At 41.4% G+C, this 21,942-nt stretch overlaps 1 protein-coding gene across 4 annotated transcripts in view; it reads left to right on the top strand.

Annotated features, from left to right (window-relative positions):
* Positions 1 to 2,688: 2,688 nt before the first annotated feature.
* LCLAT1 (lysocardiolipin acyltransferase 1) overlaps positions 2,689 to 21,942 on the top strand; it is a 106,276-nt gene continuing 87,022 nt past the window's right edge. The window contains exon 1 of one of the 4 annotated variants that reach the window (XM_042810038.1): positions 2,689 to 2,767. Coding sequence is in view for 1 of the 4 variants with exons in the window: in XM_042810021.1 (XP_042665955.1) it covers positions 15,951 to 16,024 (74 nt within the window). In the remaining 3 variants the exon portion in view is untranslated. Of the gene's footprint in view, positions 2,768 to 5,047; positions 5,070 to 11,371; positions 11,447 to 15,909; positions 16,025 to 21,942 lie in introns of those variants that run through there. The other 3 variants (XM_042810068.1, XM_042810059.1, XM_042810021.1) reach the window with 3 other exon arrangements.

Below are 21,942 nucleotides of genomic sequence, written 5' to 3'. Positions count from 1 at the left end.
TGATGCTACTTGTAAACCCCTGGTGAGCCATGCCTACAGATGACAGATTGACGGGGCACATAGCAAATCATATCACTGAAAACCTTTTACAAATCCTGCCCTGGGTATTGCCCCAAAATATTCTTTTGCTGTGTTAGTACTGAGGTCTTAAATTCTTAGCTCTTCATCTATACATTTCCAAGCCCTATCAGTGGATGGATGATAGCTTGCCTCACCTCTTTTCTCTTTTCACTTTCTACTTTTCAGGTGTTGCACAACTACAAAGTCTGAATCATTTTTTAATTCCAACCCCATCCAAAAAGATTCTCATTGATTCCACAGTTAATTTCTCTCTCTCTCTCTTTTTTTTTTCTTCTTTTTTTCAGCCATGCTGGCTTTTAGCCTGGCTGCAAGTTCTCCTCCAATAGTTTGAGAGACAAATTTCTGTCAGGTGTGATGGAAGAGCAGTGGTTTCAGAAACAATTACCTTCCTAGAAGATTTGTTAATACCAACAGCATCTCAGAGGAGAAAGAAATAAACTTCATTAAACATCATTATTGTTCTTGGCAGCTGGTACACTCTGGCCAACCTGTACCTACCACTTTTTACCTAGCAGGGTTGATGATCACGGTGTGGGGAGGAGATGAAATCAATGTAGTAGGGAAGGAGGTGAGTCGAGGGATGCAGGGAATAAATATGTCATAAATCAGGCCTCCTTACTGCCAGCTCTCCACACAGGAACTGTTTTGAGCCTAAATTAAATCTAAGTTGTTTTATTTCAAACATGTCAAAAGCTTGACTGCAGCTTCAAACAGCATTATTTTTGCAGAGGTAAAACCGGTACCTAATATTATTTTAACAAGGCCTTTTAAAATGTGCATACATTTCCAGTCAGCCAGATTCTTTCTTTTTGCTGAATACTGAACATTCTTTTCTTCCCCTCACTGTTGTCTTTGGCTGTCGAAATCGTACTTTCCACTTTCACAAAAACTGTAGGGGCATTATGACTGCATGTATAGATTCAAGTAGACCATTTGCTTTCTCACAAAATGGCTATGTTAACTCACCTCAGAGAAGTTCAAGGGCTTATATACAATGCCTGTGTAGCTGTGGCTGGAAATGCAATTCCGTGCATTTTCTAGTAGATTGCTGTGGTGAATAGCTGAAAAGAGCAATGTTCTTCCTTACAGGAGACTACACTTCAATGACAAAATGATGCCTCCACAAACTACACAGAATGGGGTCCTTGAGGAAAACTGGAATGCAATTGCGTGTTATAATCTGTCTTAACAAACTGTTTTCTCCACAGGCATAAGTAAAATGTCCTGCCTGGAAGTTCATATAGCTAAGTGTTTTCCACCATAACAAGCAAAGCTGCATAATGTTTCACATTTTCTTATCAAATTATGAATATTAATTAGTATCTTCTGATAGCACTTCCAGGAGAAAATGTCATTATTCCTGCTTGTACAAGAGGCAGAAGGAGCCATTTGTCCAGAGCCACAATGACAGAGCAAGATGGTAAGTGTAACCTCCTTATGTGCAAAGAATTAAACGCTGGTGTGTGAAAAAGACTTGCTTAGCTACAAAATCTACTTCAGCATTTTATTAACCCATTTTAGCATGGGTTTATTCACAGAGAACTTCATCCTATGACATTAAGTCACAGGCATTTTTACCCATTACTAGTTTATCAAGTTTATGAAGAGCCATGGTTTCCCTGTGCTACAAATACAAAGAGCCATACTTTGATTACAGGCTCAGGTTTTTTGCCCTGGCACTTGTGCTTTGTAGAAGGTTTTCCAAGGGATTTGTTTGCTGTGCATACAGAATGGCTGGGGGGTCAGACAGAGAGCCCAGGTCACGTTGGTCCTAATGCAGCACATCCATGGAGTTGGACACGTTCCGTTTGGTCTAACACAGCATAAAACTTCACTTGAAAATTCCTGGAGTTTTCCTTTTTGGGTTGGGGAGGTTTCACCAGATCCATTTTACCTTATAAAAACACATATGTAGAAAGGGTATAAAATGACTGAGCAGCAGTAAAGTTAGGTGCAATAGAAACTGAAATATTGCCAGTTTCAGAGAGAGTTCAGGGCAACCACCCCCAGCCCTGCTCTCGTAAGGATGGAAATCATTCCGTGGCCCCTTGCTGCTGCTTTGGCTCTTGGCAGATTATTTGATGATAAAATCTGCCATTAGCAGTAGCACAGCTTTTTGCCCACCGTCTGGCACTCAGTGGCTGATTAGCCATCGTCCTTTTTAAGCTAATAGCAAAATTAAGAGGAATGCTTGTTGTTTCTGTTTTGTTTATTGCCGTTCATTGCAGCCCTACACGCACTGACCGACCCGGCCCTGCTGAGAGTCGCAGCCGAGCTGCCCTGCTTTTGGGGGAAAGGCCTGGCAGCGGCAGGACAGATTTTGCAATGCGAATTCCTGTCATTTCGATCAAACCGTTGCTCACAAGGACGGCACACGGCTGATCTGTAAGCGCTGCAACGCGTCGCGTCTCTACGTTAAATCCCCCCTGCCCGAGCCCAGCAGCTGCCAGCAGGGCTTCGGGGGGGCGCGCTGCCCCTTTAAGGCCGGCCGAGGCCGGGAGCGGCGCCATAACAACGGCTTGACGGCCGTGACCGGAAGCGATTGGGGGTCAGAGGTCGCCGCTGGCAGCGGGAACATGGCGGCCGTGGCCGCGGCGGCGCTGGGCGCCGTTGTGGCCGCGCTCGGCGGGGCGGCGGTTCCGTGAGCGAGGCGGGAGCCTGCCGCCGCTGCGCTGCCCCTTTTCAGGTGAGGGCGGGCTCCGGGGAGCTTTCGGTCGGCGCGAGCCGGGGCTCTGGGCCTTGGTTACTGGTCGAGCAGCGGGCAGGCCGGCTCTTATGGCCGAGGTGCGGCGTGCCGGCCTGTCACCTGCATCCCGCTGCTCCGCGGGCGGGGCCGCCTTGTGGGGGATGCCGGGCAGGGAGTGGCTGAAGTGAAGTGCTTGAGCTCGTCTGGAAATACGTTCTCTGTGTGAGAAGCCTTGCTTTAGGGGTTGTTACGTTTGTTACATAGATGAATAAACGGAGGGTTCCTGCTGTGGTCTGACCCTTGGTGCTTTTTCTTTTGGAGGCAGCGCGGTCTCTTGCTGACTTGTATGTACGAAGAAATCAGTCAGGTTTTCCCAGCTGTAGCTGCGTGCTTTGCTGTAGTTACTGCACCTGTTGTTACTTCTGCCAGCATTGCTGGTTCCTGTGCTGCTATCTCAGCTTTGTTCACTCTGTAGCAAAGCTGAACTTTGACCTGAATGGTCCCTAACGTAGGACGGGGAGCTCCATCCCACTGGCAGTCAAGGCTCTGGCAGTCAAACCACGTGGAACATAACTGCCTGCTGAGACCTGAGTGCTGGAGTTAAGCTGTGTGTGCTAGCTCATTTTGCTGCGTATGTATATTGATGGTGATAAGTGGATGTAACTGGTCTATTTTTAAGCTGTACTTATGCTAATTCATGGAGTGGAGTATGCTTATGTAACGGGCAGCTTATTGATTGCTAAGTGTCTCCATAACTCATTTACTTTGTGGTAGGTGTTTCTCATTTCAAAAACACCGCCTACGCTCTGCTTTTGGACTATGGACTTTTCAGTAGTGATTATTACAGCTGCGTTCTAACCTTTATCAGAGCACAAATTAATTCTGCTGTAGCATAGGTTGAGGTGGTTTTTCTTATGACTGTACAAACGGGGAAACATGGATTAAAAAGTGTCTTAGACTGAGCACAGAAAGCTGAAAGATGTTGACTGACTTTTTTGTCAGGTTTCATTGTATTTTCTTAATGCTCTGAGTATAAGCTTCGGTGGCAGCCGTGCAATTTTAGCTTCTCAGCAAGTTAGGGTACAGTTAAGTGTGAATACGTTGGTTGATATGTGGGCTGCATCTAAAAGCATAGTCTCTCTCCTTCACAATTGCAGGTTACAGGTTACTGCTTTTTTCTTTGTAATGGATCTGATGGTTGCAGGGACAGTTGATCCAACAATTCCAAGGGGGTGTTCTTCTGTCAGTAGGAAGTTATTCTATTGAGTGTTTGATACTGTATGAATGAGAACTTTGTCCTTTTGTACTAATGTGGGTTAAGGTGCAGCTGTACCTCAAAAAACCGAATCCCAAAATGCTCATTCAGTAGAGTAAGGACTACACTTCAAGCTGCTGAAGTTTGGATTTTAAAAAAAAAAAAAAAAAAAAAAAAAAAAAAAAAGGCAGCCCCTATGTAGGAAATAAGTGGTAAGAAGGCAAGGATTAAAAATCTAAAGTGACTTTTAGTCCCACTAATTCTCTGTGTGTCAAAGAGCTCCTGTGCAAAAGAAGAGAAACCCCTTACAAAATGTTTTTTAGACTTTAAGGACAAGAGTCATGGGGGGAAACCGTATTGTGTCTTCCTGCAAAAGCCAAACTGAAGTTACACAGAGAACCCTTGATTCAGGTACATTCTGACTCCTCAGTCTTAGCAAATTTTAACTTCTGTGGAGTTCCCCAGTTTTTTCACAGAAGTAATCTGAAAAGAAAATTAAAGTGTTCACTAAAACATTCATGTGGGTTTTAGCAGCATTAAGGTTACTTGATCCAGCAAATCTTTTTTCCAGTCTCACAAGTGGGAGACTGGCATGTATTTCATCTGTTTCTGCAGAGCCTCTGCTTCCTCAGCTGCTACTTCTAAAGATGCCAAACTAAATTCTTAATCACCTGAGCTGTCCTAAGCACAAACCCTGTGCTTCTGCTGGCTTCTGCTGTCCAAGTCTTCTCCCGGTGGAATTTCACTTCCTAGTTTTTGCTTTGTCGGTCTTAATTTATTTTCTTTCTTCCCAGTCTTGCCTTTGGCTGGCAGGCTGTCATCTCCCCTGCCCCACACATCGCCCTGCTTTGCCAGAACATGCACCTCATTGCTTTTGCTGTCTTCCACTGCAACTCCTTGGGACACACAGGATACCTGTCTGGGCTTGTGCTGATTGTGTACAGGTGATGTTTGTTTTCCTTTCTCCTTTTTTCTTCTCTTAATTCATACTCTTCACTGACCCATTGTTCATTTGTTTCTTCAGGTTGTGGTGTTGAGAACAGGCAGGTAAGATTCCCCGCTGTCTGTATCTGATATTGAGTTGTGAAATTTGGTTTGATGTTTTACTAGTTATGGATTGGTGGCAGCTGGCTTGTTTGTGCTATGTGTGTTGGTCAACAGTTGGAGCTGTTGGAGGGGAAAATGGAACCTTTAGAGAATTGACTTTTGAAACAGATCCCTTCTGAGTGTGTGAGAAGGCCTGCAGTTTGTTTTCGTGTGCCTTTTTGTTGATCTGTTTGGAAAGCTGACCACCACTGAAGACAGTTCTGCTTTGTAACGGCCCTTGTTGCTGCTGCAAGCACGGTGAGATGCTAGAGGAAAATGTTAGCAGACTTCTTTAAGCCTAGACATCATCTCTCTCTTCTAGATATTTTTTTCTTTCAAGTTGAGCTTGTTTGCTTGTGAACTTGTTCTGCTATTAAAAAAGTATATATCCTTAATTCAGTTTGTGTTTATTGGGGTTTCTTATATGCTTAGAAGTACAGAACAGGGGGAAGCTTTCTGATCAATATAAAAACAGTTATTCTGCTTAGTTCACTCACTGTCTTCTAACAAGTTTGAGAAAATGAATTTACTTTTAATCTGACAATGGATTTATTCTTTTCTGGGATTTAATTGATGGAACTGTGGTGGTGGTTGTTTTTTTTTCTCCTAAATTTTACTGCTTTTAAACATGCTTTTCCAAGGCTGCTACTTTGTGGTCCTGAGACTTCTACACTGTTGAGTGCTGCTGTCTTTTGTCACCCATTGATATAAGCCTGCTATTGATGTCCTTTTGAGTAACAAGAGAGCAAGTAATGCTTTAGTTCCAGCGATTCTTGATGGTACAGCATAATCTTGAGTGCTTTGAGCTTGTAGCATTTGAGCTCTTCTTAAGACATTCACTGTTCTTCATGATTGAAATCAGTGTATATCTGTTTGATTGAATGAATAGACAGCCCAGTGAATCTGTATGAAGCAGTTAGGAGGCTTTCCATGTTTTGCTTGTAGAAAGGGATTCAACTTTTCTGAGGACTGTTCTAATTTCTTACAAAAATTAGTCTTTGAATTGTGGCAGTGTCCTACAAACTGCTGTGTCCTCAGACGTGCTCACAAACTGTTTTGTGCTCCTTCACCAAGTCAGTGTAACAGCTGATGACAGTGTAACAAAGTGTAACCAAGTGTAACCAAGACAGTGTAACAACTACAAGAGTCAAAAAGCAACAGAACACCCAGGCTTCTACAGGAAAACAAGAAATAAAACCAAGAACTTCATTTCTCTTGCTCATCCAAACAGAAGCAGTAGGAAGCAGTGCAGGTTCTGACAGGTCCATGCAGTCCTGATCAGTTCTAAGTAGGTGGGGAGTTACTTTCATCACCTGGGATCTGGATTGAGAATCAGTCTAGTGATGGTTGTCTCAGATCAAGATTTAGGTAACTGTTCAAGGTACTTGGAAATGTGATATGATTGTACATAAAATAAACATACAGATCTGAGGTTAGTGTGTGGAGTGTTGTTTTTTTATTATTTTCTTCTTGTGTGGATGGTATGATAATGAATTCACCCAGATACAAGTGTGAATTGGAAGTTAGAAAAGTATGTCATCTTTCAAATATGTTAGGAAGACCCTCCCTGGTATTGAAAGGTGAGAACATTACTGTCCTGCTTCACGTGGGAGTTTGCATGAAACACTTCATACAGCACTGATACAGTTTTGAAAGTGGGGAAAACAATCACAGAACAGCCAGGGTTGGAAGGGACCTCGAGGATCATGGATCTCCAACCCCCCTGCCACAGGCAGGGCCACCAACCTTTCAAACATTTAATACTAGACCAGGCTGCCCAGGGCCCCATCCAACCTGGCCTTGAACACCTCCAGGGATGGGGCATCCACAGCCTCTCTGGGCAACTGTTCCAGCACCTCACTACTCATAGTAAAGAATTTCCCCCTGACATCCAACCTCAATCTTCCTTTCCTCAAAAACCTGAGAAGCCTTTATTCAGTTTGTTGAGCTCTCAGAGGGACAGAAGCAGTAGGTGAAGAGTCGAAACACTCCTTCCCCTTCCTTTAAACAGTATTTTTTTTTTTTTATGTCTGAGTAATTAATTCCACATCACTTGGTAGTTTTGCTCTTAGGTTTCATTATGGTTTCTCTTAATCTAGTGCTGTTATTGATTTTTGACATCGATTTGCTCATTTTCCTTACAAGAAACAATCTACAGACTGCATTTGTTCGGATCAAGCATTAGCATTATGTGTTTGAATTCAGCAGATAATTGGATATCTTGCAAATTACTCAATGGGTGTTTCATCTTGAAACATTTAAAAATCCATTTTAGTTTCCTGTAATGTTTTAGTTAGACAGCAATCCAAACTTAGGACGGCGCTTTGGCAGCGATATGCTTATTTTCTAAACTAAGCACAGTTTCTGTGGTTAAATTTTCCTTTCATTTAAATATAAGTTTTAATCAGCGTAGGCCAAACTTTTCCAACCATGCTTAAAATTAGCTTGAGCCGTATTTCAGAAGATGTGTTCTCCTAATGTGATTGAACATATGTAGAGAGATGTACGCGGCAGTGAATGTTTTTAAGCTGATTAATGCTTGTGAAGTGTTTTTATAACTTAAAAACATTTATAGACTGCCTAAATATGACTCGATACTAGTACTCTTTATGTAATTAATACCACTGAAAGCACTTCATGCTGTGTTTCTGAAGGTTGAAAGGTAGCTGTTTGGAAATGCCTTGTGAATTCTACCGGCACGCAGCCAAGTTCCAACATGAGAACAAAGTAAAATGCAGGTGGTTTTGGAGATGGGTCGTGTTGTACCTCAGGCAAGGTGTCACTGCCATGTTCTGGCGGTGTGCTGAAGGTGCAAATGGGTCTGTAGCAGATGTTAAGCTTTGTGTGGGAAGTGCTCAACATTGCTGCTGTTTCTGAAGACATACAGAAAGAATCTGATGCCAAAATTGACTCTCGGGTGGTTATTACAGCTCCATGAATTGCTGCCAGAAATTTGATAGGCTCAATCTCTAGAGAAGTATTTAAAACCAAACCTGTTGCCAACCTTATACCCCTTAGTATTTACCCAAATGTAGCTTAAAAAAGTGATGTGGGGGATGTCCAGAAGGAGGCATGTATGGAGGTGAAGGGCACTGCTCTGCCAGCAGCCATCTTTTCAGGTTGCCCCTTGTTAGCACTTGCACTCATGGTGATGTGCTCTCACAGAGAGTAGTGAAGGCAAATGTCATGACAGGGAGATGTGAGTGGCATGGATGTCCATTACAGGCAACACAGTGGGCTTTTCTGAGACTTGCGGGTAACTTTGACCCTCTGGTCCTTTGGTGAGAATGATTTAGAAGTGAAATACTGGCCGGGTTTGGATGTGGAAATGTAAAACTTAGTTTGTCAGATGTTTCACTTTATGGGCTTCAGTTTGCTTCTACTTCCTAATAGTTAATTTTAGAATAAGTGTAGGTTTGCTCAGATGGTTAATTCCATTTGCTGTCACATCACTTTTGTTACTGCTATTTACACTCTACTAGAATGTAATGAATGTGCTTTTTGAGGAAGCTGATAATATTACAGCAATAGTAAGCAATAGCAACTTTATCATGATTATTTGTGGCTGCACCTTGTACAGTTACACTGAATCCTATTAAACTTAGATGGAATAAATATTTTTGGATTTTGCTCCATAGTTTTTCTCATAACCAGGACTGTTACCTGGAATTCATATGGAGCATTGCGTGGAGCCTGGTAAAGTAAGGCGAGTCGTTTCCTTCTAGTGCCCTGCCTTGACAGGACCTTTCTTTCAGATTTCCCTCTTCATGTGAGAACGTCAGTAAATCTGTCAACTTGAGCAGTGGTTTGCTTTAAAGAGAAAACAGTTTTAGGCATTTCTTCCAAGGTTTCTTGCCCCGGTTTGTCTTTGCAACAAGTAAATATGTCGCCACGGAACTTATGTGTAAGCCATCATTAGACACTGGAAACAGTTAATGTTTTGGGAATTGACATACGCCTCCTATTTGGAAAGAGGGTGTTAGAACTGGTTTAATCTCTCCTAAATAACTGGAAGATGGAGTATAGCGTTCTGGGAGTGTGCGATCTTTCTGCAGTTTGGGATGGACTGCTCCAGGAAAAGAAAATACAAAGGGATCAGACTTGCTGCAGTTTGTGCTGTCTCCAGGAGATGGATGGGTTTTGCACTGTAGCTTCCTCACAAAAATCCTCATGTGTCACTGTGATTTACAGAAAGTGTTCTGCAGGCTCATCCATCTGTTTCTGACTGCTGGCAGTGACAGTGTCTCCCAGAGTTACGGCTTTTCTCAGAGAAATGGGTTCTTTTATTGGGAACATCAGGTTTAAATTTTCTCACTCAAATACCGAGTTTAAAATAAAACCCAGTCAGTTTCCACTATTTCCAGTGTTTGCATTGGTCTGCCGTACGTTACAAGATGAATACTTCATTATTTTGTTATGTATGGTTGTATCTTTGAGATCCATTTCCATGGTTTACTTCGGGCAGTCATTTGTGTGACTTTGTTCACTAAAAAGTTTTTCTGCTTCTGTTACATTGCAGGTTGTTGTACTTTGTGTATCTCAGTGCTACTCCGAAGGAAGGATCTTGGTCTCTTAAATGTTGAGAAGCAATTGGTTTTGCACCTCTCCATTGGATATAGCACTATGTGTTGAGCAGTATTGGCTGTAATAAGCAAGAAAAACCTCCCAAATTTAAGTCAGTGCTTTAAGTAAATGATGTATCTCGTTTAGATTGTGGCAGTATTTATATTATCTCTTCTCTACAGGACAAATAAATAGAATTCTTTTCTTTTTAAAGTAGTTGCAGTAGGTTATTCTGCTGCAGAACAGCACCATGTGAGACACAGCCCCTTGTGCTGCACACCACGTCTGAAAATACACTAATAGCAGGTATTTTGAATCAGTGAAAGTAACGTCATGAAAAGTTTAGAGGATTTAGTAAGCTTTGATTGCATCAATCACATGTTAGCATGATTTCCTTCGGGCCTGTCCTCTCTTTGTGCCTTCAGCTTTGCCAAACGTTGCCCTTGTGTAACGGCACTAAGCCTCTGAAGTGGCTGTAGCAAATACTTTCATAAGAATAAAAGCTAAAACCTCTAAGCTATTCAATGATTCCTTTGTTTCCTGTGGCCCCCAAAGTGTTCAGATTCTTGTCCTTTTACATGTAGGTGGTGGCAGAGAGAAGTGGTAAGTTTGGCTTTTTCTTCTTGCTTTAGCTTTGCATAAGGCATCCATAAACTCAGTTAAGATCTGCAGTGCTTGTTTGCTTGTCCATGGCTTTGATGTGAGTGCTAAGGCATGCAGGATGAATCTTGCTTTCAGAACTAAAGGTATTACTTTTGTGAGCTGGGTGCTGAAATGAGTTGGCCTGTTAGAAAGAAAGAATGTTTCCTGCATCCATCTTCTCTCACTGTGACTTGAAATGTAGAATTAGTTGAGGAGGGCATATTTTGGATGGGCTTTTGCTGAAGTTTAGAAATGTGCCAATTCATAAAGCAAAGATAAGCAAACCTGAACTTGTAGAGAAGCTTTCTGGTAACTGACTTTCACTATTGTGTGTGTGCAGTTATTAACAAAGATAATCACAAAAGGGCACGTTGGCTAGGAGATACCCCGCCTCAAATGGAGAGTAGCTGCAAAAATACCATTGTGCATCAATTTGTATAGGCTGCAGAATACTGAAGATTGGAAATTTTGTGCAGTACTGACAATGGTCTGATCTGTCACAGTAGTATTGTGATTTATAGCAGTATATGGCTTTATAGCATGACGGAGGAAGGAAATTATCAAGATGTATTTCTTAATCAGTTAAAGACTTGGAGAGCTACAGCAGTGACAGGCATTTGGCTAAGTTTTACAACCTTTCAATGGTGCAGGCACTGACTTTAGACTGAATGCCTCTGTTTGTGTGCAGTATCCTGTAAGGAGCCTTTCCAGGGGTCTGTGCATGTGAGACCTCAGTTCTCCTACATGCAGCTCCTACAAGTCTCCCAGCGCTTCAGGGCAGTGGATCTGTTGTTAATGTAGAGGAGCGGCCCACCCATGGCAGTTGCATCATCTTTTGTCAGGCTGTAGTGTCTGTCCTTCTCTTGAGAAAGACTGTGGTGTGCTTTTCTTCTCATTTCAGTGGCTTGAATGATTTTAATGTTTAGAGCTTAGTTATTGAGAGCTGCTTTTTCTGGTTAGGAAGCTATTTGATATGGAACTATCAGTCTCTTGCCTCTCAACAAGACAATTGTTTTCTTCTTACCTCTTTCCCCTAAGATACTATCAGACTTCCACTGGGCTTGTACTGAAGAGCTAGAACATAAAAATGAAGTTCATGTTGGAATGTGATCTGGAAAGAAGCAAAGTTGTGGGCAAGTATTTTTCCTTTTTCCAAATGTTAAGCTACAGCCACATTAATAATGTTTCTACCAAGAAAAAGCTATTGGGCTAATTTAAAGCAAAACTCTAGAACTGTTACATCCCACATGGCATGAAACATTGCTGCTTTTTTTTCCTGCTGTATTAACGTCTTACACAGAAAGGAAATGAATTTTAGAAGGAATGTTATACATAAGCCATTTGAGACATTCTCTGTTAAGGAAATACCAGCTGTCAGGAAAGATGCAGCCAATGTTGAGTTATATTAGAAACATTGTGAAGGAACTATTTGTCAAGGAAAAGTGGATTAATTAAAACATTTTAAACTATTTTTGCTCTGGAATAGAGTTAGGGTAGTTCCATATGTGCCTATTCTAAACTAAACCTCTTTTTAAAAGCCACATTTGTTTTTTCAGAAGCAAGCTCCCTTAGGTAGGTAAGTCATTCCCTAATGTAGAATAAGGAAGTTTTCTAACTGAAATGTAACTAATGCAGGAGGGAAAAAGGTTTGGAGTCATTTTGCTTTATCTTTATTATCTTCAAATTCTAAAAGTTTGCTTTCAGTGATACTCCTTAATGGACAGAATTTATATGGAAAAATAATAGGCTGCATTTCAGAATTATCATATTAAGTTTTTATTCAAAGAGGTGTTTTTTTTATGAGCAGTTAATAGCAGCAGGAGGCATTGTTTTGCTTCTCCACAGGGAAATAGTGAAGCACGTGTAAAAGAAACCTGAACCAGGCTTGTGGAATATTAAATGGGATAGGATTTACTCCTTAATCCAGGGTAGCCTGCTGGCTTTAAGGAGTTATACAGTGAATACACAGTCTTACTGTAATGGTTTGAATTGTAAGTGGTAATTAAACCCAAAGCTTTGTTCTTACTCTCATTGATCTGTTGATAACAGATTTTCCCTTGCAGAAAAACTTACGCCTGTTACCTCTTCAGATCATGCTTCAGTCATTTATTTACACGAAGACCTTGCAGAGGATGCTTAGGTGTTACAGTTGTGTGGCCTCATTAAGTGTCGAGTTGGGATTTTGAGAAAAGCATAAATATTGCACAAGGAAATGGCCAGCCTTCTTGTTGAAGCTGTCCAACTTCTTCATTATGACTGCTGGAAATCCAGGAAGAACAAAATGCTTTCTTCCATCCCGTGGAATTAATGAAATTAAATTTCTCAAGCTTGTTGTTTTGACAAATTCTCTTTGCATTAGATTTGTGAATTTAGCCTGCATTATGGTATCATCAAAACATAGATGTTCAATGACATTTTTTTAACTTTTTTTTTTTTTTTACATCTCATACAAATTAACTGCCCCTAACTCCATCAGTGTGTTATCTTTCTGCCTAATAGACTTACTGTTGAGAATGGCTTGTATTTTAGGAATGCCTTAAGCATCTGTAAGCATATGATCTATAGAACCCATTGTGCTAGTTGTATGTGCTTGGTGTGGTATATTGAGTTGGATGAGGGATTGATGATGGTCACCTGGAAGTTCTTTTTAGTTGAATGCCGCTCTTAAGAATTGGATTTTGCTGTTTACATGATAGAGACTCTTAGCTACTGCTAAAGCAATGCTAATTGTGATCCTTCTATTGAATGCTAAGATTTCAAATTGGACACCTATAAAATGAGCCATGTAAAGCTTCTACAGCTGAAGCTAATAGTAACTTTGAATTTATGCACAGTGACAAACACTCTGAAAAATTAGACTGAGAACATTCCAGATCGGGCACACACAATTTGTATGCGCTGTGCTGTGGATCTTGAGTTGCAAAAGCATAATCTGTTGTGAAAAAATGACATGTAACACATTCAGATTGTAATATCTTGAGCATAATATAGAGGGAGAAAAACAGCTTTTTTTTTTTTTTTCCTTTTCCTCTTAAGATTTGAGTAGTTTAGGCTAATTTTAACACTGCACTACGAGAAGAGAAAATGAAGTTAAAAATAATGTATCCCTGCTAACTGGTCTCAAACAGTGTGCTGTGGATGTGGCAGACACACCAGCTGGGAAGGAGCAGCCTTAATTTTGGTGTTAGGTAATTTCTCTGCATTCGGTTGAATGATGGTGGTGATTCTGCCACTGGACGGTCGGAGGGCTTGGTGTCCCACATCACTGTGTGCAGCCTTGGCCTGATGATAGGATGCTTGAGGGTAGGAATGTTAAGCATTTGCTTCTACCTGAACTTGGCTTCCCCATTGCAGCATGGTACCGAATTCAGTTGTCTCCTTGGTGATCCAGCCACGTGTCCATGAAGGCAAGTTTATTTTAAGGAGACCACGTAGCAGCTAATAGGTGGTGGAAATCACCTGGCATTCCCAAAACAGGCACTTGTGGCACTTAGGGATGTGGCTTTTTGGGCAGTATTGCTGACAGGTGGGTGGTGGATTGGATGGTCTTAGTGGTCTTTTTCAACCTTAACAATTCTATGATCATGTAGCTTCAATATCCCAGATGTTCACTGAATGTTTTGTAAAGGTAACAGTTCAGTAATGGGTGCTGATGGGTGCTGAACACCTCACACCCTTTAAGCTGACTTTAAAACTGACAACATTCCAGTTTGTTTCTCTGAAGCAGTTAATGATCATAAACGATCCTGCAGTTTGAATTGTACAGCTTCCTCTTCAAATTTTGCTTTTGTCCAGAGTGAAATAGTCTTTTATATGCATGATTGGGCATGTGGTTTGTTTTCCAAGGAGGAGTAATAGGAAAACAGCTTTTGTAATCGATCAGTTAAGATTTTGAATTCTCCTTTGCAAAATTCCATGTTAAAATTGTATTGGCTATCTAGGAAAAAGCTATTTGCAGTTTCAATCTGATGCCTCTGCAGTCAAGATAAAGGGTGTTGGTTGAGATGCCTTTCCATTGGGAAATCAGTGCTAAGCCACTATGCACTGATGGGCTTTTACTGCTTAATTAGTGAGCCACTTTGTTGGCTTTCACCATTAAGTTTATACTGTGAAAATATACTTTGATTTACTTGATCTAAATACAGCTTTGTCTTTCATGATATTTAGAACAAGACAAAGCTTACTTGATGAACTAGCTGATATCTCTACAGTTGGGTCAGTTGGAGATGTGTGCTATGAGAGATGTGTGAGATGAGTGAGGCATGAAGTTGGGATTTTTAGTTTCATTCTAGCTTCTCTTATTTGATAACAAGTTGAATCTTTTCTTCAGCTGTTGGATGCAGTAATCGTCTTTACACATATAGATGACTACAAGTTACAGTTTCTCTTAAATTCCTTGCTAATGAAAAATATTACTCTTCTACGCATTTTAAAGAGCTTCAGAAAAAAACATTATCATTGCAGAGTAAACTCTGTCCTGCACAGTAAGAATTGACTAAAATAAACGATCAAAATGTGTAACATTACCAACATTGCAGGTTGTAGATGCTTTTCTTTAATAGAGCATCTTGCAGCCATGTTGAAGTAATTGGAATTGGAGATTTGATTCTTATACGTAACATACAGCAAAACCTACTTTCAGCTTGTAAGGGTTAGTTATGATATATCGTGATGTAATTTTCCATGTATGTGCTTGATATCTTAATCTGAGAATCTGCAGATGGAAAGTTGTAAAGAGGAATGATTCGTCTACATTGAGTATTGTGGGACAATTGATAGATGATTCCCAGCTGCGTTGTTTTGAATTGCAGCCAGAAAATTTAAAGTATTTTCAATGTATACTGTGCCTGAAGAACTGTTAGAGCATTCTTTCAGAGCATTCTTTCTAAAAAGGATTGTAATTTATTTTTGTTATAGATGGGTTGAAGAATTTCAGTGAAGTATCAGGAAACATTGCATTTTTTCTCAGTGACGAATACAGGCAAACATGACTTGAAGCTTAGAATCTGTTAACAGTACAAAAGGCTTGCAGTGATGGTGGTAGATGTTTTAGATCACTTCAATTTTCCTTTTTCCCATATAATACCTAAGATTCCGCCTGTTTCACTCGTAAGCCATCAGTCTGTACACCTTCACTGTGTTCTGTTACTTTCTGCAAGTTTTTTTTTTTTTAATAGGCTGTGTTACGTGCAAAGCTGGTTTTGCAAGCCTTTTCTTTGTTCGGTTCATTAAGGCTTATTAAAGCTTTGCCATTCCCATAACCTGCAGTGTTGCTGGTTTACCAGCAAGTTAGTTAGAGACATTTTTTATTTTTGAGGTTCAGAGTGGTTTGAATGTCTTTGCAGTGTACAGGTTGAAATTTGTAGCAGCTGCTTAACTAAATTCTGAAACAACGCCAGGATGCATAGGCTGAGTTTCCTAGAGTAACTTTTCTACTTGATTTCTTGCTTTGTCACCGCTGATCGCTTTCTTTTTTGCCATGTTAGATATTAAACATGTTGACATCTGAAGAAATGATGTCATCAGATGGTCATTAATGCCCAATCTTTTTCATCATCTTTGTCAGTGACCTGGATGAAGGAATAGAGTCTGCTCACAACAAGTTTGCTGATGGTATGAAACTGGGAGGAGTGGCTGATGCACCGGAAGGCCCCACTGCCTGGACAGACTGTAGAATTGGGCAGAGAGAAATGTCACAGAATTCAGCAAGAGTAAGTGTAGAGTCTTGCACAAGGGAAGGAATAACTGCATACATCAGTACAGGTTAGGGGATGACCTGATGGGAAAGAGCTGTGTGGAGAAGGATCAGGGGGTTCTGGTGGACAACAGGTTGGCCATGAGCCAGCAGTGTGGCCAAGGCCGGTGGTGTCCTAGGATGCATTAAGAAGAGCATAGGCAGCAAGTCAAGGGACGCGATCCTCCCCCCTCTGCTCTGCCCTCATATGGAGTACTGTGTCCAATTCTGGGCTCACCAACTCAAAAAAAAGCAGGGATGTGCTAGAAAGAGTGTGGTGGAGGGCCACAAAGATGATAAAGGGCCTGGAGCATCTCCCTGATGAGGAGAGGCCGAGAGACCTGAGACACTTCACTTTGGAGAAGAGAAGGCTGAGAGTGGATCTCATCGCTGTTTATAAACATCTGAAGTGAGGGAGTCAAGCTGATGTGGTTGGCTCTCTTTGGTGGTGAGCAACAATGAAGCAAGGGGCAGTGAGCAGAAACCAAAACAGGGGAAGTTCCATAGTAACACAAGGAAGCAATTCTTCACTGTCAGTGCTGGAGCACTGGAACAGGCTGCCCAGAGAAGCTGTGGAGTCGTCTTCTATGGACATACTCAAGACCTGCCTGGACGCTTAGTGACCCACTGTATGGAACTGCTTTAGCAGGGGGACTGGACTCCATCTCTTAGATGTCCCTTGCAAACTTTATAATTCTGTGAAATCAATCTCGTTTTCTTTGCTGTATTGTATCCTTTATGCATGCTGCAGGTAACTTTGTGCACACGATATAAAGGCTTTATTGATTTGAGATCACCCACAGGTGCTTCTTGAGGGAAGATGATTCTCTTTAAAATAAAAGGTAACTTACTTGAATTCCTTTAAAGCTTTCATCCACTTCGGAGGAGTTAAATACTTGGCTTAAAATAAGCTGCAAAGTCAGGGATGTTGTTCTGGAAGAAGGTTCCTTTCCTCTTTTAAGTCTTAGGAAGGGTGTGAATTGAGAACCGAAGTGGTGTTTTTAAACCTGCTGCTGTTAGAGCAGTTTCTGTGTGTTGTAACGGGGCTGCCAGAGGAAATAATTTTCCTTCCTGGGGGAGGAAGGAAAGAGAAGCACTTGCTATGTACTCTTGTTTGTGTAATGGTTTTGCACTGTAAGAAAGGACAGAAGCACTTTTAACACAGGAAAATGTGGTTGTTAAACCCCCACCAACAGAAAAAAAACTAAGTTTCAGGAGCATGTGTGGTATCAGAAACAATTTATTGTTCCTGATTTTGCTTTCGTTTTGGGAGTGACAGTTCTAAAAACTATGAAAGCGTGACTTTCTATTAGTTGAAGGAAACCTTCGTGCCTTTTTGTAATGACAAGTGCTCCCCTTTTTCAGCTGCTCACTTATTTTCACAATTTTGTTGTGCCTGTAAATTCAGTGACTTCAAAACGTGCCTGTATACTTTATTTAACTATCTTGGCACGCTTCTGTGGTTAAATGAGATTTCTTTTGGCACAAAAGCACTTTCCTCACCTGTTTCCATTTGTTAGTGGTGGGATCAGTAATGATACAGGCTTTGTAAAATATGTGAAGTCATTTCCCAGCTGTTGTTTATATTGATTTATGCAAGAATAGTGGAAATCAATTACGTTGGTTAACTTCTGGCATCTAAGTATTGAGTTTGAAGGCTGACATGAGTAAGCATGCTGCAAGATGCAGATTTAGGCAACTTACACATCAACAAGTTTGGCTTCCTCAGGCAAAAATTGGGTCTTGGATAATGACAGAGAATGTTGGCAATAAAGGTCACATTTAGATTAAAGTAACCTGGAATACATTGTACTGAATTATGGAACAAAGGAATGTAAATACAGAAAATCTTCTCTCCTCTCCTTTTCAAAGTGTCCTGACCTTTATTGAGTTCCACTAGCTGACATTTTTAGAAGACTTTTAGTTCTAGTTTCTTTCATTATGAAGGGCTTATTTAGGTATTTTCTTCCACACATTTCTTTGTCATCTTCTTTGCCATTTGCTTTTCTTCAGCTACAATGGCACCTACGTTTCATATCAGCATGCTTATTGCGGTAGTGATGCAGCCCTATTTTGTATAAAGTTCTAGAAACACATTTGTCTGTAGTCTTCTTACTTTAGTAAACAGCAGAAAAATAAAGCAAGCGTGAGTGAAAAGGAATGGAGCAGCAAAATTGGTAAGCACCTACAAAAACGCTTTCTCTGGGCAGCCTGTTCTAGGGGTTGGCAACCCAACCATGGCAGGGGGTTGAAACAAGTGATCATTATGGTCCTTTTCAACCCAGGCCGTTCTATGATTGTATGGAAGGTGAAATAGGAGAAAATCACACAGTCGGTACATCACATCCACATATTTCTATTTCTAGTTTTAAATCATTGCATGCATTTTCTGTTTAAAGGTAGTGATATATTTAGTCAGACTTGGTGCAAGTGAATCATGGTATGTACGTTGTTCTTGTATAAAATAATGACTGATAGTTGCATTTACTATTTCTGTGTTTCGGTTGGAAGCTTCTTCCAGCACTTCAAGGATGATTAAGTCTTAGTTGGCATGTTTTGTTGCTGGCAAGTTCAGCAAGATCTTCCTGGCTTGGAGAGGCACCCATTGCTCTATTATAACTATCCAATCCTAGAAGATCTAATTTTTTCCTTCCTACTTTCCTCTTCTTTAATAGTTTGTTCCCTGAAGCCTTTAAGTTGTTTTACGTAATCTGAGGTGCTGTTCACAGCTAACAACATCTCCTCCTCCTCTCTCCTCACTTCTTCCTACCTGTTTGTTAGTGGTAGCTGAGTGAAGCTGGGTGGGATTTGTACCTTTGTTGCCCTAAATGGGCAAGTTGACTGCTTGCTGTCAGTCACTCATGTTTATAGATTTGGATGCTCAGCAACAGTGAAAAAGGCTTCAAAGTATGTTGCTTAAGCAGGCATAATCCCTTTGTTCTTATGGAAAACATAAGATAAGATCCATCTGTTAATGAACGAGTAATGTTGGGAAGGACATAAGAGCATGTATTTTATGGTTACAGATTAATGTCAACAGACTAAGAATAAAAGTGCCATAACTGCCTACTGCAGGCTTTCTTCCTGCCCCTTCTTCTGAAGGTTCAAGACATGGGCAGGCATACCACTGGGTGGGCTACTGTTATTACTGTTCCTCAGTTGGGCAGTTTTTATGCTTCTTCCCCTGGTATTTTTTTTTCCCAGCATCATATACAAGATACAAGGTATCTTAGGTCAAGACACTGTAAATACTCATTCTCTATAAATGTTATTCTGTTAAACACAGATTAGATCAGGATTTACAGAATCCGTCCTTTCTTTAGCCCGGGCAATCTTCCAATTTGCTGAAGGCAGGAAGCCCAGCAAACACTCCCTCAGACAATTCCTCATCTTTATCCTTTTTCCAGAATAAAAATCCACAAATATCAGCAGTGGGGGCCAAAATAACAAATGAAAAGAGGGTGTTGCCACTTCGTGCCAGGTTTTGTGTAAATGTTGCTCTACTTCCTTGTCCCAGGATAACAACAAAGCTTCCCAAAGAATCTATAAAACAAACCAGACTCTTTTTCAGATCTGATTTAATTCACAGTAGGTGCAGCGACAAAAATGCCAGGGAACAAGAACAGTGAAGGAGACTTGATCTCTCTGTTAAGGTTGCAGGAAATATTAAGGCATATGCTTGCTCTTTGATACCATCCATTACTCTTGCAGCTGGAGCATCAGTTAGCTGCTTGGTGCTTTTCTTCTAATTGATTGAGATGAACCTTAAATGGGGCATGGATGAATAGACCCTATAATTTAGAACAGGTTGGGATGAAATACTGTGGTGAAGAGCTGGAAAACAGTGATGTACAAGGAGCCTCTGTCTAGAGAGCCTGTGATCTACACCTGCTTGTTTCTCCTCTGGCTTCAGTGATGTGATCAGAAGAAGCTGGAGTGAACTGGATGTGGTGTGGAGTGAGATGTAGGGGGTGGTGTTGAGTAGCAGACCAGAGACAGGGCTGAGAGCAGAATGCATGCAGGCAGGAGGAGGTGATAGGACTGGAGTGCCAAGAGCCACTGCTGAGGAGCAGGATCAAGCTGAACAATGTTCAGAGGGACAGGAAGCAGATTTTTAGAGCAATAATTCAGGTATTTTCTGCAACTACAAAATAGCTGTTTGGGTTGTGTGTGTGGCAACCACTAATGGCTGTCACACAGACAGCTGACTCTGGGAATGTTGGTGACTGACTGCAGTTTCACTGTCTTGAATTGAACATGTTGCTGTTTTCTACAGGTCATTCTTTTTTTACATTCTAGGAGTTACAATGAATTCACTATTAAGAGAGTTTAGAGAGAGGAAACTTTTTCTTTTCCCCAAAGGCATTCTATATCAGCAAGTCATTGCTTCTTCTCTTGTTTGGGCACTACTGAGAAGAGCCTTGTTCCGTACCCTCTGCACCTTTCCTTAAGGTACTCACAGATACTGATGAGATTCTCCCAAGCCATCTCTTCTCTAGGCTACAGGGTTTCAACTTTCTCAGCCTTTCCTCACTGGGAAGATGCTCCAGTCCTGTCATCACTTCCATGGCCGTTCATTGAACCCTCTCCAGTATGTCTGTGCAGCAGTACTGCTGTTGAACAGAGAAGGACCATCTCTCTTCACCTGCTGTCAATAATTTTGCTTAATGTGTACTGGGATACTGTTAGAATTCTTTGTGGCAAGGGCACAGCTGGCACGTTTTCAGTTTTGAAACTCTTGAAACTCAGAGTTCCTTTTCTTCAGAGCTGTTTTCCAGATCCATCAAGCTGGTCATTTTTATTATAGAAGCTTACATGGTAGGTTAAGTGTGACTTCCTGCTCCTGATGATTTTCTTGTCCATCAGCTTGTGCCTGGAAATAGTGTCCAGGATTAGCTGCCCCTTCACCTTCCCAGAGTTTGAGGAGAGACTGACCTGTTTGTAGTTCCCTAGGACCTCCTTACCCAGTCTCAAAAATAGGAGTGGCCTTTGCTTTTCTCTCATCTTTGGGAAATTCTCCCAGTCACCATGTTTGGTCAGAGATTGTAGGTTGCCTTGCTATCGCATCTGCCAACTCCCTCAGCACTTGTGGGTGCATCCTATCAGAGCCCACATGGGCTTACAAGTGCCCAGCTTGCATAAATATTCCCTAAGCTGATCTCTTTCCATCAGGTGTGGATCTTCCATGCTGCAGCCTTTCAGTTTGCTCTCTCAGACCTGCACATCCTGAAGGCCTTTCTCGTAAAGACTGAGGCAAAGCAGGTGTTCACAGTACCTCATTGTTTTCCCTGTCTCCCATTTAATAATGATCACAGATCATAGAATGGCCAGGGTTGGAAGGAACCTCAAAGTTCATGATTCTCCAACCCCCCTGCCACATGCAGGACCACCAACCTTTAATACCATAATAATAACATTTAATACTAGACCAGGCTGCCCAGGGCCCCATCCAACCTGGCCTTGATCTCCTCCAGGGATGGGGCATCCACAGCCTCTCTGGGCAGCTGTTCCAGCGCCTCACCGCTCTCTCTGTGTATGAGATACACTGTGACACATTCAAAGAGTCAGTAATTGATTCTGTGAAACCATTTCACTCAGTGTAAGTCATGGTGGGACTTGCAACCTCTTTGAGATATTTTTTTGAGGAGCTCACTGATTTTCAGACTGGAATTCCCAAACCAGGAGGAGCAGCCACCCAAACTGAGACAGTCTGGAATCTGAGGATCATTGTCTGTCAAAAAAGCTCTTTTCAATTCCTGTGCTGCTGCTTCTATTTAGCTTTCTTATACAGTTTCTGCTTTTTTTGCTTTTTGAAGAGAGCAAAAGCTAAAAATCTGGTTCAGGTCCATGGAAGGTCTCAGTGGAAGGCTTTTGGAAAACATGCTTGTTTTGGAG

This window comes from Centrocercus urophasianus, unplaced genomic scaffold, assembly GCF_019232065.1.
Source record: "Centrocercus urophasianus isolate 14NV4802_14NV808 unplaced genomic scaffold, USGS_Curo_1.0 seq_10, whole genome shotgun sequence".
Taxonomy (NCBI): domain Eukaryota; kingdom Metazoa; phylum Chordata; class Aves; order Galliformes; family Phasianidae; genus Centrocercus; species Centrocercus urophasianus.
The sequence above is the reverse complement of the archived record's forward strand: the minus strand, read 5'-3'. Positions and strand labels throughout refer to the sequence as shown.